Source organism: Thalassophryne amazonica, chromosome 12, assembly GCF_902500255.1.
Source record: "Thalassophryne amazonica chromosome 12, fThaAma1.1, whole genome shotgun sequence".
Classification (NCBI taxonomy): Eukaryota; Metazoa; Chordata; class Actinopteri; order Batrachoidiformes; family Batrachoididae; genus Thalassophryne; species Thalassophryne amazonica.
The window spans coordinates 93,815,148-93,827,875 of NC_047114.1; the positions used below are offsets into that span (position 1 = coordinate 93,815,148).

The 12,728-nt window shown below is 39.3% G+C and overlaps 1 protein-coding gene across 2 annotated transcripts in view; it reads left to right on the forward strand.

Annotated features, from left to right (window-relative positions):
- Window positions 1–5,727, forward strand: part of LOC117521837 (cAMP-dependent protein kinase catalytic subunit beta-like) — a 32,170-nt gene extending 26,443 nt beyond the window's left edge. For both annotated transcript variants that reach the window (XM_034183190.1, XM_034183192.1), the window contains one exon: window positions 3,153–5,727. In XM_034183190.1, coding sequence (XP_034039081.1) covers window positions 3,153–3,278 — 126 coding nt within the window. In that variant the 3' untranslated portion in view covers window positions 3,279–5,727. The remainder of the gene's footprint in view (window positions 1–3,152) is intronic.
- Window positions 5,728–12,728: the final 7,001 nt, after the last annotated feature.

The following is a 12,728-nucleotide window of genomic DNA, read 5'->3' on the forward strand; positions in this document are numbered from 1 at the left end:
GTAAAACCCCAACGGTCAAAACGACCCCCTGTGAGCAAGCACTTGGCTACAGTGGGAAGGAAAAACTCCCTTTTAACAGGAAGAAACCTCCAGCAGAACCAGGCTCAGGGAGGGGCAGTCTTCTGCTGGGACTGGTTGGGGCTGAGGGAGAGAACCAGGAAAAAGACATGCTGTGGAGGGGAGCAGAGATCGATCACTAATGATTAAATGCAGAGTGGTGCATACAGAGCAAAAAGAGAAAGAAACAATGCATCATGGGAACCCCCCAGCAGTCTACGTCTATAGCAGCATAAGGTGGTACAGCTTTAAGACAACATCCCACATTCAACAATTTTCTTGTATTTTGAGGGTTTTTTTCATAGGTAACACAATATGAGACTTGGTCTGTTTTACTTGTTTTGCTTATTTATTGTTTTTATTGTTGTTGGGGTGCCTTGTTGTTTTTATGACCGTCATGTACAGCACTTTGTCATTTTTGGCTGTTTGAAAGTGCTTTATAAATAAAGTTGAGTTGATAGGCAAGTACAGAATGCACAAGTGATCCAGACCTGTAGCTGGAGTTGTGTGTAATTATTCTGCTGTGATTTCAGTCATTGATTGAAAGTTTCATTACTTGGTCTACCAGTTAATAACGTTCCACGTGTGGCTGTGTGAATTAACAATATGCATCTTTCTAACATTTTAAAAATGTCTTGATACGGGCTATATTTTACTCTATATTCCATTTCTCATGCCTTCAGTAAATAAGCTAGGCTATGCTGGGTGCATTGTTTAGCCTAAGTAGAACTAGTTAACGTGTTCCAGCATTGTTTTCATGTTCACCTGTTCATCAAACATTGATTTTGATATGCAATATCTACCTCCTCTTGTTGGAAACAGAGAGACCACGCCTGTATATTAGTTTACCTCCCGCTGCTAAATTTATGTTCTCCATTCAAAGACATACATGATAACAGGAAGTGACCACAGCACATGCAAGCAGAAAATATTTTAAACTGTAATATTAAATGGGGAAAAATGTGAACCAGTTCCTATTATGTCAAATAAACATTTCTGTTCTGCAACATTAAAAAAAAACAAAAAAAACTTGCAGTATAATTCTCAATTTATACATACAGCCCAGCAGTAACTCTTTGATAGAATAAGATGTTTCTTTATTAGGCCCACAATGGGGGAAATATGCAGGAATCTACAAACTTTATATACAGTAGTGTTCAGAATAATAGTCATACTATATGACTGAAAAGATAAATCCAGGTTTTGAGTATATTTCTTATTGTTACATGGGAAACAAGGTACCAGTAGATTCAGTAGATTCTCACAAATCCACCAAGACCAAGCATTCATGATATGCACACACTTAAGGCTATGAAATTGGGCTGTTGGTAAAAAAGTAGAAAAGGGGGTGTTCACAATAACAGTCGTGTGTCATTCAGTCAGTGAGTTTGTCAGTTCTGTGGAACAAACAGGTGTGAATCAGGTGTCCACTATTTAAGGATGAAGCCAGCACCTGTTGAACATGCTTTTCTCTTTGAAAGCCTGAGGAAAATGGGACGTTCAAGACATTGTTCAGAAGAACAGCATAGTTTGATTAAAAAGTTGATTGGAGAGGGGAAAACTCATATACAGGTGCAAAAAATTATAGGCTGTTCATGTACAATGATCTCCAATGCTTTAAAATGGACCAAAAAAACCAGCGACGCGTAGAACAAAATGGAAAACAACCATCAAAATGGACAGAAGAATAAACAGAATGGCAAAGCCTCACCCATTGATCAACTCCAGGATGATCAAAGACAGTCTGGAGTTACCTGTAAGTGCTGTGACAGTTAGAAGACGCCTGTGTGAAGCTAATTTATTTGTAAGAATCCCCCGCAAAGTCCCTCTGTTAAATAAAAGACGTGCAGAAAAGGTTACAATTTGCCAAAGAACACATCAACTGGCCTAAAGAGAATTGGAGGAATATTTTGTGGACCGATGAGAGTAAAATTGTTCTTTTTGGGTCCAAGGGCCGGAGACAGTTTGTGAGACGACCCCCAAACTCTGAATTCAAGCCACAGTTCACGGTGAAGACAGTGAAGCATGGTGGTGCAAGCATCATGATATGGGCATGTTTCTCCTACTATGGTGTTGGGCCTATATATTGCATACCAGGTATCATGGATCAAATCAAATAAATTTTATTTATATAGCGCCAAATCACAACAAACAGTTGCCCCAAGGTGCTTTATATTGTAAGGCAAGGCCATACAATAATTATGGAAAAACCCCATCGGTCAAAACGACCCCCTGTGAGCAAGCACTTGGCAACCAACAAAATTAATGCCTTGCAGATGTGAAGAAATCATGAAAAATTGTGGTTATACAACTAAATACTAGTTTAGTGATTCACAGGATTGCTAAAAAAGCAGTTTGAACATAATAGTTTTGAGTTTGTAGCGTCAACAGCAGATGCTACTATTATTGTGAACACCCCCTTGTCTACTTTTTTTTTTACTAATAGCCCAATTTCATAGCCTTAAGAGTGTGCATATCATGATTGCTTGGTCTTGTTGGATTTGTGAGAATCTACTGAATCTATTGGTACCTTGTTTCCCATGTAACAATAACTAATATACTCAAAACCTGGATGAATCTTTTTAGTCACATAGCACTACTATTATTCTGAACACTACTGTATTTAATGACTAACTTGTGTTTTTACTCGGCATGACTTTAATATTAATATTGCAACTGTGCAAAACTATTGGCTTGCAGCGTTGTATGTGCACAGAAGTTGTGTTTCTTCACCACCTTCTGTGATCTGTGTTCTGCAGACTGACATACTGATAGACTACAGTTTTAATGTCATTGTGGTTTTGGAGTAATATTACCTTTTGTTACTCTGAGTGTTGGTGTAGAGCAGGGGTAGGCAACCTGTTCCAAAAAGAGCCATGAGGGTGCAGGTTTTCTTTGCAGCCACTGACTCCACCAGGTGATTTTACTGATTAATATCACTTTGAGCAGATGGAATCAGTTAATCAGTAAAATCACCTGGTGGAGTTAGTGGCTGCAAAGAAAACCTGCACCCTCATGGCTCTTTTTGGAACAGGTTGCCTACCCCTGGTGTAGAGTGTCCTCCCTATTACAGTGTGTTGCTCATCTTCTTGCAGGTGGAAGCTCCCTTCATACCAAAGTGCAGAGGCCCAGGGGACACCAGCAACTTCGATGACTACGAGGAGGAAGAAATCCGCGTTTCTGTGACGGAAAAATGTGTAAAGGAGTTTGCAGACTTTTAGGACATGAACACACACATAAATCAGGGAATCACAGGACCTTTGCACTTGTCTAAAGACTTGGGATGATGCAGAGACCATTATTTTTCAGATCTACTACGTAGTCCCTTCATTCTGCAAGGATGGATGACGTGGCCGTGATCCTCGGGTGCCGATAACCTCACTGTCGTACACACATGTATTAAAGCAGACACGCCACTTTATTTTTTTTTTGTTTGTTTGTTTTAAACCACCTCACCGTTAAGTTGCACTTAGTCTCTGATGTTGCAATCCAGACCCCCCACCGCTACCCTGTTAAAATGTGATGTTTTTCAGTTGAGGGAAAACTGAGATAACAGTCGATAATGGTTGATTTATTGCAAACAAGCTGCCTGTGGCAGAGTGACGGAGTTGTGCAGGTAGTAGTTCATTTCCCTCCTGTTGCTAAAGCTACAGTTGTGTAGCATTTAGGGGTGTTTTTTTTCTTTCTTTCTTTCTGTCTTTTGCAGAAATAAAATGTCCCATTCGTAACCAACTGTTGTGATTGCTAAGACTTAGCATTCACAGCATTCAATATTTACACAGGAGTGCACCGCCATGCGGGGCCGCCACGTTGATACAGTAGCCTAACAATGACATTTTGCAACATGGCTGGAAAACTGAAGGAAAAAAGCATAATCAGTGTTTACTATACACTGTCTACTGTTTGCTAGTTCAGGCCAACAAGTTTAAGAAGCCTCATTTTTGTATCAGAAGAGAAGGCAAGGGAGCATGAATCCCTGGCATCATGGAGTCTGCAACATCTCCACTAGATGAGGCTAAATCCTACACGTTGTAGCTTTAAAGGTATTTATTTAGTGGTTTGTTACAGAGCCCGACCAATATATTGGTATGCGATATTTTCATAAGCATACCCATATCTGCGCTATTTTTGCCGATTTATGAAAATGTATTTTCTCAAACAGTGCAGAAAACACTGAGTGTTGGAAATGGTGTCATTATGTAGTTTTGGCCAGTGTTGGCAAACATGGCTGGGACCCCATCACCCCTTGGTCACATTAGCTACAAGAGATAGGCAGAATGACCAGCTGCTGTTCAGAGTTTGTGTTTTACAGCGACATCATACAAGTGCTTACTATGCCACTAGCGAGGTACGTCATTTACTTGTTGGTTATATTTGTAGTTATATATAACGTTCTTGGTTGAAATCTTACAATATCAAGCTTCAGTTACATTTTTTGTCGTAAGAGTTTGATAATGAAATGTTAGTAATCTGCCATTTTTATCGAAATACCGGAGGAGGTGTGGTGGTGGTGGGGGATATAGCGATCAGCCTGTCACTCTGTCCGTCCATCCGTTTTTGCTTGTTAGCGCAACATCTCAAGAACCAATTAACCAATTTAATTTATATTTAGCATAAGGGTGTACTTGGGTGATTCCCCCAACACCAGTCGATTACGGTGACCTTGGAATCAGTTTCAAGGTCACAATGAGATCAAGATATTGTCATTGCTACCCTTGTTTGCATGATATTTTATATTTTGCATAATTGTGTACTTGGGTGATCCCCAACACTTCATATTATGATTTGTGGGGACCGGGCGGATGTGTCATCCCCTGCTGACTCTTGTTTTATGTATATATCAACAGATATATCAATTTCGTTCCTGCTGACTCTTGTTTTATGTATATATCAACAGATATATCAATTTTGTTTTTTTAAGTCCCTAATATTCGCATAGGCCTCTTAAAAAAAAAAAAAAAAAAAATCCATATTGGTCGGGCTCTAGTTTGTTTCTGCAATTTGACTCGCTTTCATAGGCAGCATTTGTTTGATTTTCAGTCAGTTTCTGAAACACTGGAACACGATCAGTTTGTAAACCAAATAGAAGATATTTGGAGAAACAAAACCAGTTTCTTCGATTTCTTTGCTTTTCCACAGAGATCCCACACAAGCACCCATTCACCGTCTGCTTGGTGGTCTGATGCAGGCACACTAACCTATTGTGTGAAAAACTACAAACCTTGTTACATTAGTAAAGAAAAAAATACAAGGGTATCTTTTATTCATTTGGATGTCTGTTACGTATCAGATTTGTCATTTGCAATCTTATTTTTTCCTTCCACCACTGTGTCTAACGTCATTTTGTAAGATTTCAGGTTTGCACATAAGTCTGGAACAATGTGGCTTCAGTAAAAGGAAAATAAAAAGTCCAATAAAATCGTTTTAGGATTTTAAAGCGTAGCATAAAACCGAGCAGGTCAGTGTGACTAGTATTTGGCTTTATGCTTCGACATTGTTGGTGAATCCTAAAAAAAAGAACCTTTTAAAGCTGTTACGGAGTTCTCAGTAATAGGAACACGAAAACAAACTTGTGGGTTGTGAGTGATTTGAAGGTTTGTTGTTTTGATTTTGAGGTACAGTTTTCCTCACAGTGCACTGGCTAAAATAAAGACTTTGTGTCACATGTAACCCTGTTGTTCCGCTCATTACACAACATGTATATACATCCTTTCATATATGTTTTTATTTATACACAGTAGAGAGATGCTAATAAATTTTATTTTTGACAGTGTTGAAGTTGTGGAACTCTCTGAAATGGTGAAACTAAATCTTCTAATGTCAGATCTGAGTATGAGCACATTTGAGAAGTACAGGAAGTGAAATGCAAAACACTATTAACCCCAACAACATGAAGCTTCAGTGACCGCTTTGTAGATTTCTTGACTACGTCATTGCCTTTGAGTGGAAAGCCAGAATCACTACTTTGTGGTCACTGCAAGCAGAGTTTACGGTTGAGCTTTTGGAAGGTCGCACAGGAGACAGGAAGTTGTCCTATCTGTCTGAGCTTTTCTACAGTTTGTTCAATTTTGAGCTTTGCTTGGTGGCTACTGTTTTAAGCCAGGGCTTGTAGTTCTGGGGAAAAGATATGAACTTGATGGAATCTACCTCAAAACTTCACCATAACTCAAGGACCATCTCCTTAAAATGGCATTGAAATCTATCCTTTTTATTTTATTTTTTTCCAGCATTTGTTAGTAAGATAATTCAGAAAGTAATGAATGGATTTCACTTTGGAAGTGATCTTAAGTTTTGTTTATATAAATTAGCAAAAATCTAAAAAAAAAAAAAAACTTTTCATGTTGTTATGGGCTAGTGTGTGGAGAATTTTGAGGATAAATTTAATTTTATCCATTTTGGAATAAGGCTGTAACAACAAAATGTGGAAAATGTGAGGTGCTGTGAATACTTTCCAGATGCACAGTATATACGATTCTCCTGGGCCTCAGTTCTAGCATATATTCCAGATCACCTCCAAAATTCCCGAAACATCTGCCTGCTTGCTAAATGTCAATGAAATCTGTTTACTTTTTGAGTTATCTTGCTAACCGACAAATACAGATGAAAATGTTATCTCATTGGCAAAGATAAAATGCGAGGATGTTGATGAAACTTGTCGAGCAGATGGTTATCAGCCGATGAGGGATTTCATTTTAAATTTGATTATGGAACACGTTTCATATCCAAAAGACGTTTTAAGCATTCAGGACCATTTAATTAAAAGAAAAGTATTACAATGAATTTCAACAACATTTTTTGAGCAGATGAATGCTGTCCTCTGAAATAATTTACGCAATCCAGAACATACTCTGGATTTGGGGTTCCAGAAAAATATCAACACTGGCTTCAAATTTCAAACTCATGCTGAAATTTTATGACCATACAAGTAAATGCTTAGGAAGGCTCAATGAAAAATGCAAGGGAAAGTGGTCATTTTATTGGGGAATATTTGGCTTTTTGGCAGAGTGGTGCACTCCATGGTTGTCTTCTAGTTGAACTTGTGTATAAAAACAGTGACCCACATACAGTAGTGTTTAGAATAATAGTAGTGTTATGTGACTAAAAAGATTAATCCAGGTTTTGAGTATATTTCTTATTGTTACATGGGAAACAAGGTACCAGTAGATTCTCACAAATCCAACAAGACCAAGCATTCATGATATGCACACTCTTAAGGCTATGAAATTGGGCTATTAGTAAAAAAAAGTAGAAAAGGGGGTGTTCACAATACGATACACTTTATTGTCCCTTCCGGGAAATTTGTCTTGGACTCCCAAGAGCTGCACAACTAAAAATAAAACTGCTATGACATAATTACATGACTCATGCATATTACATAACTTAATACACACACCAATCATACATATTGCACATCCCTAATACACATACCCAAATTGCACATACCCTATTACACAGCAGTCTCACATAAATAATTCATGCATATTGCACATATCCCTAAAAACACATACCCCTATTGCACAGCCATCTTCCACATATGGTTAAGGAAAATACTGACAGTGAATAAATAACTCTAAAATAACAATGCCACCATGTCATTAACGCACAGTCCTACTACCTATCCCAGGAACCATATTTAAGATTAATTGACATGGGCACAAATGAGTTTTTAAAGCGATTCAATTTGCACTGAGGGACTCTATCGCCTACCAGACAGTAGGAGTTCATACTCTGGATAGAGGATGTGGGAAGGATCTGACAAAGCTAGCTGTGCTTGTTTGAGAACAGACCGTTCATATATGGACTGCAGGGAAGTGTTTCTCGTCCTCCCTACAACTTTCATAGCAGTCTTCACCAGACGAGCATGCCTAGATTTTAACTGGACAGAGAGATTACCGTACCAAGATGACATCCCATACCGGATAATGCTTTCCAAAACAGCCCGATTAAACAGAAACAAGATGTTCCGATCAACCCCAAACACCCTGAGTCTACACAGAAAATATAACCTCTGCTGTAAACGAGAGCATAAGTTATTGATGTGTTTCCCAGCTGAGCTGGTTATCTAAGTAAATGCCTAGATGACCTGATTGATTTCTTCATCATGGATTACCAGAGGGGTATGATCACCAATAGAACGAGGGTCAATTATCATCTCCTTAGTTTTCTTTACATTTATGGTAAGAAAATTAGCATCACACCAGTGGACAAAAGACTGCACCTCCTTAAAGTACAGTGATGGATCTGAGTCTTTGTGAAGGAAGCTGAGGATGGCAGTATCATCAGAAAACTTAAAAACAATTTCCATGAAAGTGGCTAATGTAATCATTAGTACAGAGAGTAAAAAGGACAGGCGAACTGACACAACCCTGAGGTACGCCAATACTGATGTTTTTAGGATCAGAGATAGTGTTATTAACTCTGACATTTTGAATTCTATCTGTTAAAAAAGAATAAAACCATTTTAAAATTACAGGGTTTACTGACAGGTGAATTAATTTCTGAATCATTAAATGAGGCTGTAACATGTTAAAAGCAGAACTAAATAAAAGACGTGCGTAAGCCTTTGGGTCTTCAAGGTGTTTTTGTGACAGGAGGGTGATACAATTAATGGCATCATCTGTACCCCGCCCTCTCCTATACGCAAACTGCAAGGGATCTAGATCTGAATTTATCTCTGACTTTAAAATAGACACCATATATTTTTCTAAACATTTCATAACAACAGAAGTTAAAGCTACCAGTCTAAAATCATTGTTAATCGTTGGGCAGGGTTTTTTGGGGACTGGATAATTGACTTTTTCCAGAGTAAAGGAACTGTGTGCTGATCTACAGACTGTTGGAAGACCGGGCACAATACAATAATAGTAGCATCTGCTGTTGACGCTACAAACTCAAAACTATTATGTTCAAACTGCTTTTTTTAGCAATGCTGTGAATCACTAAAGTAGTATTTAGTTGTATAACCACAGTTTTTCATGATTTCTTCACATCTACGAGGCATTAATTTTGTTGGTTTGGAACCGAGATTTTGCTGGTTTACTAGTGTGCTTGGGGTCATTGTCTTGTTGAAACACCCATTTCAAGGGCATGTCCTCTTCAGCATAAGGCAACATGACCTCTTAAAGTATTTTGACATATCCAAACTGATCCATGATACCTGATATGCGATATACATATATATATATATGATATATATATCATCTCACAAACTGTCTGCGGCCCTTGGACCCAAAAAGAACAATTTTACTCTCATCAGTCCACAAAATATTCCTCCATTTCTCTTTAGCAGCTTGGAACTCCGATGAGGGCGGTCGCATCTCCTCCACTCTCCCTTATCTCTTTGCTTTTAACCTTCAAGTCCCTACTGCACCAGACTGTGAATTCCTCAAAACTATATTGGATTCTGGATCTATTGGACTACTATTGGATTAACCATGAAATTGATCAGCTGGTCTCTGAACGCTATTGACACCATTTTTTCTACAAGAAGGTCAGGACCGGGGGATCCTGCCTGCCCAGATGGAATGTATCCTGCGGGCTATGTCCTCAACTCCTGGACTTCCTGGTGTGTGGCATGCTTGGCGCCTTTCTCCGTTGAGGATGTCGAGGATTTATTCATTTTTGGTCTCATGGTAGCAGGGTTGGTACTTTTTGGCTTATGTGCTGCCCTGATCTACCGGAAAATTGGCAAGACGGCGGCATCAAGAACCACGGGCCCTCGCTTGTCCGTCATGATTAACGAGGTTGGCAAGGCAGTGCATTCTCAGACTGAGTTGACTCTTGAACTCAGATGCAAATTGGATGACATCTTGGAGCAGATGCGTGCCTTGCAGTTGAAGCTGAAGGTTTCGGAGGCCGGTGAATATTCTTAATTCAATATTGGGAATATTCTTAATTCATAATTGGGATTTGGCTGTGCGAGTGGAACTGTTAATAGTGTTTTTCACTGCTCGACTGCAACACTACAGGCTATCTAGCATCAAGGTCAATTGCCCACTGTTTACCTCCAGAGGAATTTATCCAGGCTCTGGTGAGATTATTCGGCTCCATTCTTATCTCAACCCACAAGGACAATAAACTGACAGACTTACACATGGACTGAAGCATGCTCCAGTTTTCTCCTCTCACCTCTTTCCTGCCCCTCCCTTCCTGTGGCTGGCCTCCGTTCTTTCCCAAGCTGGCAGGCAGCGCGACTTGATAGTTCAGCGGCTACCAACACACTCACATCACCTCAATTGGAAAACGGACTGTTTCAAGTTTAATGCACATAATGTCAAATGTATATGTGTTGTCCTAATTCTGATGTGTGCCATTATTACGGTAAACAAGTAATAATTGTAGATTAATTGCTGTTTGTATGTGGAATGTGAGTGTGGAAATCTGAAATTTCCCCATTGAGGGATGAATAAAGGCTTATCTAATCTAATCTAGGCCAGTTGATGTGTTCTTTGGCAAATCTTCTGCACGTCTTTTATTTAACAGAGGGACTTTGCAGGGGATTCTTGCAAATAAATTAGCTTCACACAGGCGTCTTCTAACTGTCACAGCACTTACAGGTAACTCCAGACTGTCTTTGATCATCCTGGAGCTGATCAATGGGTGAGGCTTTGCCATTCTGGTTATTCTTCTCTCCATTTTGATAGTTGTTTTCCGTTTTCTTCCACGCCTCTCTGTTTTTTTTTTTGTCCATTTTAAAGCATTGGAGATCACTGTAGATGAACAATTAATAATTTTTTGCACCTGCGTATACGTTTTCCCCTCTCCAATCAACTTTTAAATCAAACTACACTGTTCTTCTGAACAATGTCTTGAACATCCCATTTTCCTCAGGCTTTCAAAGAGAAAAGCATGTTCAACAGGTGCTGGCTTCATCCTTAAATAGGGGACACCTGATTCACACCTGTTTGTTCCACAAAATTGACAAACTCACTGACTGAATGTCACACTACTATTATTGTGAACACCCCTTTTTCTACATTTTTTTACTAGTAGCCCAATTTCATAGCCTTAAGAGTGTGCATATCATGAATGCTTGGTCTTGTTGGATTTGTGAGAATCTACTGAATCTACTGGTACCTTGTTTCCCATGTAACAATAAGAAATATACTCAAAACCTGGATTAATCTTTTTAGTCACATAGCACTACTATTATTCTGAACACTACTGTAACTGTATCTTCATCTCTCATGACACTCACTCTTGGCATTTGTATTTGTTTAAAGCTATAAATTAACTTAATACAGTGAACTGATTCAATTTTTTTACAAGTCACTTGACTTGAGCCACGTGAATTTAAGGAGACTTGGCAGTAGGACCTGTAGCCATGAAGGCATTGAGGTTGAGTAACTTTGGTCGATATCGCCATGACTGTTCCCGAATCCAGGAACAGATGTGTGCAACATGTCGGTGTGCTCTAGACCTTATTTATGTAAACATTCATGACTGTCTATCGACTGTGAAGTGGTGAGGGAGCCATTTTGTTGAGGAATACTGAATCCTGCTTGGCTGCAAATTCCTACATCATCACTGCGATGTAGTTGCGCAAGCAGGGCAACGGAGTATAAAATTATTTGGCCTTGGACAAAGCAAGACTCTATCAAGTACTTTATAGTAAGTCCCTTTGGCTGCTCGTTTTCACTCGGGGTCACCACAGCAAATCCAAGGTGGATCTGCATGTTGAATTTGCACAGGTTTTACGCCGGATGCCCTTCCTGATGCAACTCCACATTATATGGAGAAATGTGGCAGGGGTGGGATTTGAACCCGGAACCTTCTGCACTGAAACCAAGTGCATTAACCACTTGGCCACCACCCCTGCAAGTACTTTATGATTTTTTTTTTTTTTTAAACAACTCGAAGGCTCTTTTGTTGAAGCTTTTGTCAACTGTGGTTCTGTAGCGCCCTCTGATGGCCACAATTGAAAAGCATGACTTGTAGAGGCAGTGTCACAGACTGGGGGAGGGGAAAAATATGCAATTCTGCTGTGTTCAGAACCCTGGGAAAGTTGAATTGCTGGCATGGTGACTTAGTGGTTAGCACTGATGCATCACAGAAAAAAGGTTGTGACATCGCTTCCCGCGCTTTCTGAGTGGAGTTTGCATGTTCTCTCCGTGTCTGCGTGGGTTTCCCTCCAAAAACATGCTATGGAACATCTACCAAGGGACAACGGACGGAATTAGCCGATGGCTAAAGTCTGGCATGTTTGCTTCACCTTATGGTGATGTACATGAACATACAATGTCCATTCACAAATAAATACCTAAAGACTGGATATTAAAAAAACCTACTTCTGGAAAAAGTGCATTCATGACCACTTACAGTACTTCTGTAATTTGAGTCATCAACTAGTTAGTCTAGCTCTAGTGGTATAGATTAACGTTATTAACTGTCAAACGTGTTTTTACCGATGTGTGGTACTGGTAACTTAACTAATTGTACATAAAATGTGAATATATTACATAGAGCAGTAATGCCTTTTTAAAGATTCATTTAAAGATACATTTTCAGCATTAGTAACATTGTTGTCTCAGTGTACTTTGGTTTGCTCAGTTCGTCACGGGTTTCTGAGCGTAAATACCGGTGTTGCAGACTGAACGGTCCTCCCTAAAAATCGTTCTGCCCTACGCATGCCATTTCTGTGTGTCAACTGCGGTTCACAGATTATCCCCTCA